At 41.0% G+C, this 14480-nt stretch overlaps 1 protein-coding gene across 6 annotated transcripts in view; it reads right to left on the reverse strand.

The window, feature by feature from the left end:
• The window catches only part of WNK1 (WNK lysine deficient protein kinase 1), a 142422-nt gene extending 128685 nt beyond the window's left edge, over positions 1-13737 (reverse strand). For 4 of the 6 annotated variants that reach the window (XM_023756720.1, XM_014458651.2, XM_023756721.1 and 1 more), the window contains exon 1: positions 12308-13729. In XM_023756720.1, the coding sequence (XP_023612488.1) occupies positions 12308-13069 (762 nt within the window). In that variant the 5' untranslated portion in view covers positions 13070-13729. Of the gene's footprint in view, positions 1-12307 lie in introns of all 6 variants that reach the window. The other 2 variants (XM_006092130.2, XM_023756718.1) reach the window with 2 other exon arrangements.
• Between the last annotated feature and the right edge of the window lie 743 nt (positions 13738-14480).

Consider the following 14480-nt stretch of genomic DNA (forward strand, 5'->3'; position numbering starts at 1 on the left):
GCCTGGTCGCCCCTAATTGCCCCCACGCCCGCCGCCTGGTCGTCCCTTACTGCCCCCTCTGCCAGCCTGGTCGCCCCCAACTTCCCCCCTCTGCCAGCCTGGTTGCCCCTAACTGCTACCCCTGCCAGCCTGGTTGTCCCCTACTGCCCCCTGTGCCGGTCTAGTAGCCCCCAACTGTCCCTCACCTGCCGATCTGATCACCCCTCACTGCCCCCACTGCCAACCTGGTCACCCGCAACTGCCCCCTGCCAGCCTGGTCGCCCCCAACTGCCCCCCCTGCTGGCCTGGTCACCCCACGCAGCCTGCTGTTCAGTCATTTGGTCGTCCCTCACTAACCCCCCTGCTGGCCTGGTCACCCCACGCAGCCTGCTGTTCAGTCATTTGGTCGTCCCTCACTAACCCCCCTGCTGGCCTGGTCACCCCACGCAGCCTGCTGTTCAGTCATTTGGTCGTCCCTCACTAACCCCCCTGCTGGCCTTGTTACCCCATGCAGCCTGCTGTTCGCTCGTTACTGTTACTGTAGCCGTGTCCCAGACAATTTGCATATTTCTCTATTATCAGTATAGATATACTTAATTTGTCATAGATAAAAATATTATAGTCTTAATTTGCATTTCTCTGATTAGTGACATTAAGATAAGTCATTACAATTTTATTTCCATCGTGTTTTCCTCAGATTTTAATTCGATTTCTAAATTCTAATTAATTTCACAGATTTGGGAATCCCAAAGTGACATATTCAATGATACACAACTAAAAGCTCCAATTTTAGAAACACTATTCCACCAAATAGTTCCCTTCGTTTCCTCATCTAAAAAATAGAGATGACACATATTATATATGGGGTTACTGAGAGAATTTAATGTACTACAGAACAAGCAGGTGGCACTGTTATAAACTTGCTAGATTAAATAGTCAGCTATGTCACCACCTTTATTATTTTCTTAAAGAATTCAGGATTCAAAGTCTTAAACAAATGACAATTAGGTTATGAACTTTTAGTGTCATTTTAAGCCCAAAAGCTCAGAAGTTCATTTCCAAAATCAAGTCTATAATAATGACTTACAATTATATAAAATTTTACATCATTTGAGTAAATGAGTATACTGCATTTTTTCTTTGTTATTTAAAATAATCCAGTCAAGTGCACAAGTTACCATTTTCAGATGATGAATAAGGCTCAGGATTTAGGTGAGTGGGATGTCCAAGGTCACATAAACATTAACATTCCCAAAAATTTTTATTTTAATTCTAAGATTTAAAAAGACACAAATCCCCTAAGAAAGTCATGGAGTAGAAGAATAAAGGAATGTGACAGAACTATAAGATTGGCAAGTTTTTTACAAAATGTATCTTTGTGGTTAGAACGCAAAAGCAGAAAACTTTTTTAAATTAACCACAAAATACTCAAAAAACTCAAATCCAAAAAGGTGCTAAAGAATTTTAGTCCCACTGGTTTGATACAGTGAATGCCAGTATAGTATCTATTAATAAGGGACTAAATAATAGAAAGTAGAAATAAAACTAACAAATCACTAAATTATCTACTTTATAAACCAGCAACTGTAGAACTTTACATGTGCCTAACAAGCTATTATTTCAAGTCACCATCATTTGTTCCCTTCCTAAGAATGAATACTGTTCAGAGTTTGTGTTATTATTAACAATGGCAGGAGCTAAAACTCATATAGCCACTATATTTTCATTTTGTGGCAAATATTTAATCAACTTGCCACTTGATTTAACAAATTAAGTAAAAAAACTAAATGAAGTGGGGGTTTTTTCAGAGTGGACTGTAAATAGCCTTTATTTTTAAGTGAAATAGGACAGAAAACATAAGTTTTGTGAAACTTTTGTCTTTTTATGTGTGCATGTACTAAGTCATAATGTAAAATTTAATTATTAGATTAGAATGGGTCTTAATCAAAAGTTTGAAAGTCACTGCAAAGTAGTCTATTTAGAGCAAAACTACTATACACTTAGTAACCGGAGGAGTGTTAGGGGAAATCAGACTGAATCAAGGTAAAAATCCTCCTTATCGATTGTTCAAGAGAATACGCTGAAAAGATCCTTAAACAATTCTACCACTCACTTTACTAATAAGACAGCATACTTACTCAAGGTCATTCTTCTGTAGTTAGCATTAGAACCAAGCCTCCCATCCTAATTTTCTTTGTACTAAATTGGGCTGCAAAAAGGCACTTTTTAAAAAAATAAACCTATATCAGCATTTAAGTGCTAATTCTGAATTTCCTATTTTGGTCTCTAATAACTAAAAGAAATTGCAGTTAAACACAAGGAACCATTTCCTCAAGTATTACTCTACTAGATTAATGACCGTACCAGCTCTCCCATTAAAAGCCTTTTCTAGCTAGTTACTTGGTACTTAGCTTTTTATGGCACTTTTCTTTTCCCATTATGCTCAGTGGTGCATGCAATGCACTAGCTTTAGAAATGCAACACATTGCTTTTGAAAATGCATGGCTGGGGCCATAATATAACCGAAATCTTCCTACATTTCTATATTCTGTCCAAATTTTAAAACCAAAGTACCACAAAATCTAAAAGAGGCCATATTTTTATAATCTGTGTGCCTCACTCAGTATTAGACATTATATATATTTCAAGAGGCCCCATTTAAAAACAGTAAAAATTTGAAATCCTTTATTCCCATCTCTTGACAAATAAATCTTCACCAACAACAGGAGTCCGTAAGAAAAGAAGCATATAAGGACTGAAGTCTAGCATGTAAGAACTGAAGACTAAACAAAGGTGATCTTTCTACAAAGAGCTAAAAAAAAATTAAACACTGCAGGTGGGAGCAGATTATCACTGCTTCATAAATAAAGCAAAGATTTATTTCTACATCCTGTCCTATAGCCATAATAAAGTCATAACATTACTTGCAAAGAACCCAAAAAGGTACCTCAAATTATTTCTATATACAACTTTGTTTACCCTTAAACAATTCTGTTAATGATTACTAACAAATTTTCAGATTTTAAAATTACTAACATTAGAAATGGCAGATAGCAAGTTATTTCTTCTGACTTTTGAGACTAATGGAGGCTAGTCAAATCAGTGTAGTAAATAGGAATTTCAAACAAATTCAGAGAAGAGGAAATAGAGGTTGAGGTAGTGTCTGTCACACTCAAAGAGGAGAAAATGTCTTAGTTATTCTTTATTTCTCAAACCAGAATATAGTAGTTGAGATATTAAAAAAACCAATATTTTTATTCCATAGTTCAGTCAATTCATGAGATTACATATGAATTTTTCTCTTAGAAGACTAAGGAAATTTATAGATAACTATATATGTGTTATGAGTATATTTGTAAATTATATTCACAACATAACCTAGATTATTTTCCCAACTGAGAATTATAAATCGGAAAGCAACTACCACTCATATGCCAAATATGAGCTGCCAAAGTTCACTCACTAATTATTCTAAAACATTATGAAAATAAGTTGAACATATTATTCAACTCTTAAGAAAGAGTGACAATATGATCATCACTGTTAAGAGAAACAGAGTCAGTGGCAGTTTTAAAGAACAGAATGCTATCCTCCTGGACTGAGGGGTATGGTGGGGAGGTGTGGGAATCAGACTTCATCCATTGTTTAAAAAATATAAACCTAGTGTTTTTCTTTCTTAAAATCTTTCATGTTTCCCCATAGCTTGGTTATGTTAATCTCTTTAAAAAGTGGATATGTCCTGTCCCGTATTATTTTATTAAGTCATTCATAATCTCAAGCCCTAATCACAAGTGTTAGCACAATGACTGTTTCCTTTCAATTTCCACAAATCATTTTTTACATAAGGAATTTATTAGTTGTCCAAAACCCAGACTTACAGAATATGAGTTTTCATTTTCATTGACACATTAAAATTATTCTCCATATGCCTGAATATCTTATATCTTATTAATATTTTTGCTTACAATCAAAATGTATTTCCTTTGACAATTTCCACAATTCACTTTTTAATAACAAATTACTCACTGTGATAACCAATTAGTCACGATATGTTAACTTTTCTAGGTTTATGTTATATGTAATATCTAATTTTAAAAAAATATTTTACCACTAGCACATCTACACAAATCTTAACATCTTTATAAGATTTCTTAAAAACTCAAGCATCAAATCTAAATATTAAATACCGTAACCGCCCCCCTTCAGGTTTCCCACAGTTCAAGTAAACAGTATAAACAAAATTTAACCCTAATGTGAAATCACTTAATTTGAAAGATAATTCCAACTTAATTTAAATCATTAGGAAACCATGAGCCAGCTACTTACATGTTTCTAGTTAGAGCACTAAATATGAAGCAAGGCTTAAAATCCTTCTAAAGCAACTAACAAGATATCCATTGCCAAAAGTTTTGAATTATGTTTCAGTCATATTTACCTGTGGCTACAACTCAAAATTAAGTACCACTCAAAGCTTACATTTAATAGTACAATTCTGCCATATCTGAACCAGACACAAAGACAGATGAAAAATACTGTCAGTTTTTGGAAGCTAAACAGTCTAAAGTTTCCTGAGTCTGTGATAAATTATTTTTTTAAAAATAGCTATCGTGTAATATTAATATTTGTTTCATTGAACAACTAAACTACAGTAACTATGATACTAAATATTTACCACTTGTCATTTCAAAAGAAATACCATACTTATAGCAAGCATTGATTTCACTATTTCTCTTCAAATCAAGTATTAATATTATACTTGAGAAATTACACAGCTGGATAATAGTTCTGTGATAGACCACAGCTAGTTCTATATCAAAATTCCAGTAGACTACATTTGGCCCAAAGTAACACAAGCATCTAATTCCATGATAAAATCTTGTCTTTCATGCAGAAACAAATATAACTCTTCAGCTATTTAAAAACTGCAAATGAATTCACTGCTGGAAAATTCTGACCGGCCCCTAACACGGTCATCGACAAGCAGGATGCAAACATGCTTGTCCAGAATCCCTGCAGTCGGTAGACATCTTTACTTTGGGCAGAGAAGCCTATTATTCCCCCACTGGAACTTCAGGAAAAAGAAGCCATCTCACCTTAAATTAAATATATTTATACATAAAAAAAAGAAAACACAAAACGATTCAAATGAAAGGCACAGATACTGACTGATTTTATCTAATGACAATAGTAACTAAAAGTAACACTGCAAATCATGCGATGAATATAACTATGCACATAATTCTCAACACATCACAAAGTAGTAGTAATAAAAGGGTCATTTAGTCCAATCCTTTATCCTCAACACTTCTGAATGAACACCTATCCTCTGTGACTTGGTCTTTGTAAACATTCTAGTCAACAATTATGACTCAAATACAAAATCACCGGTTAATTTTCTGCCTTTACTAGGCACAAGAAGTCAATCTGAAAAGGCTACACGTACTGTATGATTCCAACTATTCAGGAAGAGGCAAGGCTACGGAGATGTAACAAAGATTAGTGGTAGCCAGCGGTCAGTCAGGGTGATAGAAGAATGAAGAGCAGTGAAAATATTTTGTATATTATAATGATGGATATATATGTGTCTGTCCAACCCCACAGAATGTTCAACACCAAGAGTGAACTTGAAGGAAAACTACAGACTTTTGGTTACGATCTGTCAATATAGTACTGTTCTGTCAATATAGTACAAAAAAGTATTGTTCTGGTGAGTAATGTTTATAATGGAGAAGGTTGAAGCTAGCATATTGGGGGCGTGGGTAGTAAGTACATAAGAAATCTCTGTACTTCCCTCTCAATTTTGTTGTAAACCTAAAACTGCTCTAAAAGAATTGTCTTGTTCTTTTCCAGTTTTGGTGGCGTGAGTAACCATGAGTAGTAAAGTCTCCCTCAGTACCCTCACAAGCATGTCAAACTCTACTTTTGTAGAAAAGTCCATTTTGACTATATTCTAGAAATAGCATAATAATTCAGAACTTTCTTGCAATGGAATTACAAGAAATCTGGCTGTTTCCTCAAGTGGCAAACAAGGATGGTAATTTCAGAGAGCTGCTCCACTTACACATCACCATACTGATATGCAAATGTAGCATGAATGCCAGATTACATAAAAAAAGCAAACTGTTTAAAAATCAGCACATTGCTCCCAGTACTTGAGTATTCTGTAAACTAGTTGATAAATGGCATAAAGTGTTTAGATTGAATTTAACTATCCATAAAGAATAACCAAATATTACATTTCAATGTTTCAACTTTTAAAGATCTTTCCTTGCTCACCTATCCACCTTATCCTTGATAATATCTTCTACTTACCCACCCAATCTTTCTTGCTCTATATTCATTCAAACTACTCTAAAGAAATTACCTTTGACAATTGAGGCAAGAGCATACAATGGAGTAAAGAGTCTCTTCAATAAATGGTGTTGAGAAAATTGGACAGATACATATAAAAATTAAACCAGACCACCAACTTACACCAGACACAAGAATAAACTTAAAATGGATAAAAGACTTAAGTGTAAGTAAATGGATAAAAGACTTAAATGTAAGTAGTGAAACCATAAAAATCCTAGAAGAAAATGTAGGCAGCAAAATATCAGACATCTCACATAACAGAATTTTCACAGATACATCGCCTAGGCCCTAGGGCAAGAGAAACAAAGGAAAAAATAAACAAATGGGACTACACCAAACTAAAAACCTTCTGTACAGCTAAAGAAACCAGCATCAAATAAAAAGGGAACTCACTGTATGGGGGAACATATTTGCCAATGATACATCTGATAAGGGCTTAATTTCCAAAATATATAAAGTGCTCATACAACTCAACAAAAGGAAGACAAACAACCCAATTAAAAAATGGGCAGAAGACCTGAATAGACACTTCTCCAAAGAGGACATACAAATAGTCAGGAGACATGAAAAAATGCTGTGTCACTAATCCTCAGAGATGCAAATTAAAATTACAATGAGATATCACCTCACACCTGCCAGAATGTCTACCATCAACAAATCAACAAACAAGTGCTGGCAAGGATGTGGAGAAAAGAGAATCCTAGTATACTGCTGGTAGGTGTGCAGACTGGAGCAACCACTATGGAAGACAGTGTGGACTTTCCTCAAAAAATTAAAAATAGAACTGCCATTTGACCCAGTAATCCCACTACTAGGAATATATCCTAAGAATACCAAAACACCAATTAGAAAGAATATATGCACCCCTATGTTCATAGCAGTTTTATTTACATAGCTAAGATCTGGAAAAAGCCCAAGTGTTCATCAGTAGATGAATGGATTAAAAAAAAAAAAAAAAAAAGCTGTGAATGGAATACTACGCTGCGGTAAAAAAGAAGGAATTCTTACCATTTGCAACATGTATGGAACTGGAGAGCATTATGCTAAGCGAAATAAGCCAATCAGAGAAAGATAAAGTTCACTCATTTATGGAATATAATGAACAACATAAACTGATGAACAAAAACAGATCCAGAGACAGAGAAGCATCGATCAGACCATGAAACCTCAGAGAGAAGGTAGGGGAGGGTGGGGGTAAGGGAGAGAGATCAACCAAAATACTTGTATGCATGCATATAAGCCTAACCAATGGACACAGACAACAGGGGGGTGAGGGCATGAGTGGGGTGTGGGAAGGGGGAATGGAGGAATAAGGACACATATGTAATACCTTAATCAATTAAAAAAAAAAGCTGTGGTATATTAACACAATGGAATACTATGCAGTTGTAAAAAGAAGGATCTCTTACCCTTTGAGACAGCATGGAGGGACCTGGAGAGTATTATGTTAAATGAAATAAGACAGTCAAAGAAAGGCAATTATCACATGATCCCACTTATATGTAGAATCTAATGCACAAAATAAGCTGACAAATAAAATAGGTATACAGACATGGAAGCATGCAACAGACTGACCTATTTCAGAGGGAAAAGGGAGCAGGGGCAGTAAGAGATTAATCAAAGAACTTATACGCATATATGCATAACCCATGGATAGACAATAGTGAGGTGAAGTCCTGATGAGGGAGTGGGAGCAGGGTGGAGGGGGTTAAGGAGGGAATGGGGGGAGGAAACATCTGTAGTAATTTCTACAATAAAGATAAATTTAAAAAGTAAATAAATGATAAATTACCTTCTCTTACTACCTCTACTTCTTAACCTTCCTCAGCTATTCCTTAAATCCACCGTAAATTTTCCACTCTTTTGAAACTATAAGGTCACCAAATATTTGGAGCAAATGTAACAATGTTAATCTTTGTCAACTCTGCATGTATATGTGTTTGTGATAACATCCTTTGTACATATTTTCCACAAAAGGAAAGGCTATTTTTTTCTTTATTACTAACTAGAAGCCCGGTGCACGAATTCGTTCACCAGTGGGGTCCCTCGGCCTGGCCGGTGGGATCGGGCCAAAACCAGCTCTCTGACATCCCCACGAAGGGTCCCGAATTGCGAGGGGGCGCAGGCCAGGCCGAGGGACTCCACCGGTGCAGTTGAGCAGACTTAACGTATCATTAGCATATTACACTTTGATTGGTGAACGGCCGACCAGACGACCAGACACTTAGCATATTAGGCTTTTATTATGTAGGATAGAGTATAGATGTTTTAAATTGTAACTTAAGTTATAAAATAGTAGTACTGTATATTCTTTATGGTGTGTGAATTATATCTCAATAAAGCTATTTAAAACACATACAACTCACCCTGGCCAGGTGGCTCAGTTGGTTAGAGCGTTGTCCCTTACAACAAAAGGTTACAGGTTCGATTCCTGGTCAGGGCACATACCTAGGTTGCGGGTTTGATGCCTGGCCAGGGTGAGTATGGTACGCAACTGCGCCATCTATATAGTAACCACATGTGGCTTTTGAACACTTGAAATGTGGCTGGTGCAACTAAAGGACTGAGTTTTAAAACTATACATATTTTTAAAACTGTATTTCATTTTAATTAATTTAAATTTAAATAGCCACATGAGTTACTTATAGATTCTATTTCTGTACTTCTCCCTTGCAAACTAATTCAGAAATATAGAATATTACCAGTGATTTACATCTACTTATGTGCTTCTTCCTTAATCTCCCTTACTTAGATAATCCTAAATTTTATTGTTAATGACTTAATAACCAAATGCAATATATAATTTCAATAGCCTAATCTCTATACTTCTTATCCTACTCCTTCAAAAATTCATTCTGAACAATTACTGCTAAGCAACTTGGACTTCTCTGCTATATTCTTTTCTTGAAATTTTATTCCCTTGATATTACTACTCTTCTAGTGTTCTATTTAGTCTAACCCCTAAGCTCTTTTTTCCTTTGCCTATCCATTAGTTATTCCTATTTTGCCCTAGTCTCTTCCTCTACTTCTTTCTCTCACTATACATATGTATATCTCCTCTCTCTAGATGATTTCATTTACTTTCATTATTTCAGCTATGACTAATAGAGAAATTTGGGGATCATCATCCTCTATCTCTACCTCAGACCTATTTTTTGATGTTCAGTAATATAACCAACAATTGAATTTCTTCCTGGAGGTTTCTACAATGCCCTCAAATTCATCATCTCAAAAAAACTAAAACTACTCTTCTTTCTCATTCCCTCCTTCAATTGACAGCACCATCATCTAGCCTCACCCTCTTACCCTTCTTCATTTTCCTCCAAATTGAATTAATCACTAAACCCTGCATACTTTATCTCCTAAGTATGTAAAGATGCCATTCCTCTAATACGTCTCATATTCAGACCCTAACTAAACTCCACACCTCTGTACTCTTTAAATTTATTCTCCACAACTATTAATATGCAAATCTAACCAATTTACTTCTTTATTTAGAATTCTTTAGCTACTCTTTACTACCTATAGCTGAGTGTTTGTGTGGAAGGGATGAATGCAGAGTTAAAGAGCATCTATACATATAAAAGCCTAAGTGGCTTTCGACCATTCGACCGGTAGTTATGATGCACACTGACCACCAGAGGGCAGATGCTCAACGCAGGAGCTGCCCCCTGGTAGTCAGTGTGCTCCCACTGTGGGAGAGCTGCTCAGCTGACCAATGGGCGCCAGACATCGGGCTTGTGACTGGCGAGCGCAGATGCTCCGGAACGAGCCTCCCCTGTGGACACTCCCCCTGCATGCCAGCATTGGCATTGGGAGAGTGGGAGCGGAACGGCACCTGGCCCGGGCTCCTCCCCACCGCCTGCTGCTTCACGCACTAATACATCCCTCAGGGGGTGCCGGACTGCTGGTTTCAGCCCGATCCCAGGGCCTGCGGGGATCGGGCTGGGCCGAAACCAGCAGACAGACATCCCCCGAGGGGTCCCGGATTGCAAGAGGGCGCAGGCCAGGCTGAGGGACCCCACTGATGCATGAATCCATGCACCGGGCCTCTAGTATAAATATGAGAATGCCTGGAACTCTTCAGCACGTAAAAGAGATAATCTGTTGCATTTCCAAATTTACCTTAATCCGCAATGACCTACCAGCCCAAGTAAGGAGAGTATCCACATAGAGATGAATATATCAGGTTATTAAGCTCAAAACTATTAGTTATCAAGATGATCCTGTCATTATCCTAAGCAATCTGTTTACTTCTACATACTAATATAGAAAGTGTGCACATTAATTATTATTTGATTCACTAATTAGTTTCACCTCTCACTGTTTGGTTTATATGTTTGTGTTTAACACAATACCATCTAAAAAAAAAAGATCATCTGTTTCTGAGAAGCTAAACCTTGGCTGCACAAAATACATCTACAGAAATAATTAGTGTGGTTTTTCTTAACTAAACTGAATATTATGATATAACATGCCCCAGCTGGAGTTGGAGGTTGGATCTACCTTTGGGGGTGTGGGGGAGGCAACCAATGGATATTTCTCTCTATCTCACTCTCTCAGTCTCTCTCTCTCCCTCCCTCCCCCCTGGTTCATAGGTGGAAGTTCAACCACGGCCCCACGCAGTAGAGCCAGGCAGACCTAAGTTTCTGAATAAGACTGAACAATAAGAATAAAATCATAGTTTGACAAGTTTTTTTTAAAGATCTGTCACCTTCCCAACTCTAAACCACTATAAAACAGTGTAGTTTTTTCACAATGCCTAGAAGTTCTATATCACTAACTGTAAAACCTACAATATTATGTTCTAAAGAACTTGTCAGTTTTTAAGTTTATTTCCTTCCACATGTTAATTTTCCCTTCACATTTGATATGGCCTTGGTCATTTGGAAGGTGACATTCAAAGAATTACGTATTATTAACATAGATAAAACAAAATTCCTAGATCATTCAGTTACTTTCATATCCTATTTCAGCTTGGGCCTTTTTCTTGGCAAAAAAGAATATGGATAATGGCATTCTTCATCACAAAAACAACAACAAAAAACCCTGCCTTTTACATTCAGTGTTAACACTGCTTCTTCCAATAACCTACGTTCATTTCCTGATGAGGAAATCAAGCTAATACAGGTCAAACAACAAGTAACCCAAAACCAGGTATTTAAACTTAGAATATACTTGTCAACCAGAATGACACACCATTATTTACACCATGAAATCCTCCCAGAGAGATTAAAAAGGAAGCATTGTAACTCCTATGAACTTTTGGGAAAGTTTGGCTTAAAAATTTTTTATAACAAAACTAAAACAATAATTTTGCATGGGCTCGTACTATTCATTGTATAGTTTCTGGGCTAAAGACATACTAGTTTTAATTAACAATGTAAGATCACTGCTAGCTAGTATAAGGCTTAAGCACCATTAGGTGGTACAACATCGAATACTTATTGTACCTTACTAGTCCCAAGGCATTTGGCCAGAAGAAAGTCTTTTTTATAGTGGTTATTATTAAATGGCTGTGTAACCGCCAACAAAGATATAGCCAAAGGAAGGTCATTCATGAACAAGGTCGTTCTTATTAAAAAAGAACAGTCTGATCTCAGTAACACACCAGCAGATCATCACTGCAGAGTCTCTGATGAGTCTGAAATGTACAAGGAAGGGAGACTGTACTTTCCTAACTCAAAAACGTCCTCCACTATTTCCAAGTTTCCTGCCAGACACTATACTATAATAACAACAAGTAGGCAATGCGTTTGTACCGAAGATTTTCACAACTCCTTCTCTAGCAGCAAATCTCACTGGCTATCAATAATCCCCCAAAATCTAGTTTCAATCTCTTTCAAAAGGTGGCCTCCCCCCCAGTCTGAGCGAACAGTTAAAGAATGACAAGTAAAGAGTGAACTCGATAAACTGGCTTAACCGAGCACATTTGGGACCCAAACACCGTATAATAAAGTAGGCGGGGCTATACCTGCAGTTCACACCAGGCGACCTCCACAGTGGTTTCAGTGTCCAGTCCTTTGTAGACCGTCTTAAAGGAGCCTCTGCCAATTTCTATATCAAACTTGAGAAAGCGGCCGTCGTTGGACATTCCCACGGCCTTGGTCTCCAGCTCTTCGATATCATCCTGTTGCTGGCTCCGTTCCTCTTGCGATTCCTTGGCGCTGCTGCCGCCGCTGCCGCTTCTCGCTGATGGAGGCTCCTCTTTGCTCCCCACATGGTCGGGCTGGGCAATTTGGCGGTCTTTGCTGATACTGCTGGGGGCAGTCGAGGCTGCAGGGCCCGGGGCAGCGGGTTCTCTCGGGGCAGCAACTGCGGCGGGAGGCTGCTGGGCTACCTGGGCAGCGACGGTCGCGGTCAAGGTCTCCTCGCGATGGGGCTCCGGCGGAGTACTCTGTGGAACCACTGCGGCGACGGTGGGCTGAGGGAGAGAAAGCGGGAGGCCGGGCAATTCCAACGCCGTGGCGTTGGAGTCGCAGATGACGCTGCGGCGGAAGAAGCGGTGCTCGGTGGTGGTGGTAGTCGCGGCCGCCCCACGGCTGTCCTTGTCCATAGTGTGGCGGCGACGCCGGTACTCCTCAGTCCTGCCAGTTCCAGCGTCTGTCCCCGCCGCGCCCAGTTTCTCCCCAACAGAGGAATCTGAGCTAGAGCCATTCTTGGGGGTAGGCGCCGGCGGCGAGAGGAACAGGGAGCTCGGAGTGCCGCCCTGCTTCTCCGCGGCGCCTCCGGACATGGTCGGTCCGCTGGAGCGAGGCGAGCCGGGTCGAATTTGTGAATGAAGAGAAGGTGAGGGGCCGACCCGGAGGAGCGGCGCAGGTTGGCAGGTACCGCTACGACGGCTCCGGCTCCCGACGGGTTAGGATCAAACCGGACGACTCCTCGCTTAGCACTGACAAGTCGCCCCGAAGGCGAGGCGGGACACGGGGCCCTGCTGCGACTGCTGCTTCGGCTCACAAGGCGGGCTCGCCGGCGGGCTATCGAGGAGCTGAGCCACTGGGGTTAGCGCCTCGCGATCCGCAGCCATCCTGCGGCAAGCGGCGGCCGGGAAGGCTGTAGCAGCAGAGACGCCGCAGTCATGAGGGGCAAGGCAAAGAGCCGGCACCGAGTGGAAGCGGATGCGGCGGGTGCGGCGACGGCTCCGGCTCCCCGCCGCCGCCGCTGCGCGGACTGGGCGGGCTAGGCCCGGAGGGCGGCGGCAACGCGAGGCAGGGACTAGCACGGACTCCCGAGCGGTGGCAGCTCCAGGGCCAAAGAGAGTGGGAGGGGCCGAGGAAGGCGAGGGAGGGCCGGGCCCGGGGGCTCCCGGACAGTCAGTCGGTCGCCGCCTCACAAACGCGCCCCCAGCGAGGGGGACCAGTCTCACAAGGCGTCCATCGCCCGGACTGAAGGGTCGAAGCCTCGGTGCCTGAGAAGCGGGCCCCCCCTTCCCCGAGGCCTCCCCGCCCGCCCCGGGCCTGGCAAACCCCCGTCTCCTCCCGGGCCGGTGCCGGGGGGCTGACGGAGGGAGGGAACGGTGGGGAGGGGAGGGCCGCTCGCCGCGGGGCCCGAGCTCCGCTGCTTCTCTGGGCCAAGAGCAGAGGAGACCGAAAGGACTGGGTGAAGGGGGACAGGGAGAGAAAAGAGTAGTAACCCCAACAGGCACCTTCTGTCACCGAAGACTGGAGTGCAGAGTGGTCGAGTGTGAAGAGGCGCGTCCCACAGAGAAACTCGCCGCGCTAAATGGCGCCGGGAGTCTGAAGGCTCCACACAGCCCGCTCGAACCCCGCCCCCCACCGCCCGGGGCAGCCCCACCCCCACCTCTCTCAGGACTCTCGCGCAGGCGTGCCAGTACCGAGGCTCCTGGGACTTGTAGTTTACTCGCTTAAGGAATGAAAGGGGCTCAGGCGGAAGGAGCCTACGACTTCCGTGATGCCCTGCGGCAGTTTTAATTTGATGCCTCATGGGAATTGTGGTTTTCTTTTGGAAACCGCCCCTTCTGGAAGGCTGATGGGAGCGTCACCGTGAGTCGCTAAACCCCATCCTTAAAATCAGCGCTAGCTGGGAAAATCATTATTTGGGGGTTAATTGTGGAAGAAGGGAAGGAAGGAAAAAAAAAAAAAAAGAAGGGAAGAAAGAAGAAAAAAGAAAAGGGAGGCAAGCGAGAG

Source organism: Myotis lucifugus, unplaced genomic scaffold (assembly GCF_000147115.1).
Source record: "Myotis lucifugus unplaced genomic scaffold, Myoluc2.0 scaffold_98, whole genome shotgun sequence".
In the NCBI taxonomy this organism is placed as follows: domain Eukaryota; kingdom Metazoa; phylum Chordata; class Mammalia; order Chiroptera; family Vespertilionidae; genus Myotis; species Myotis lucifugus.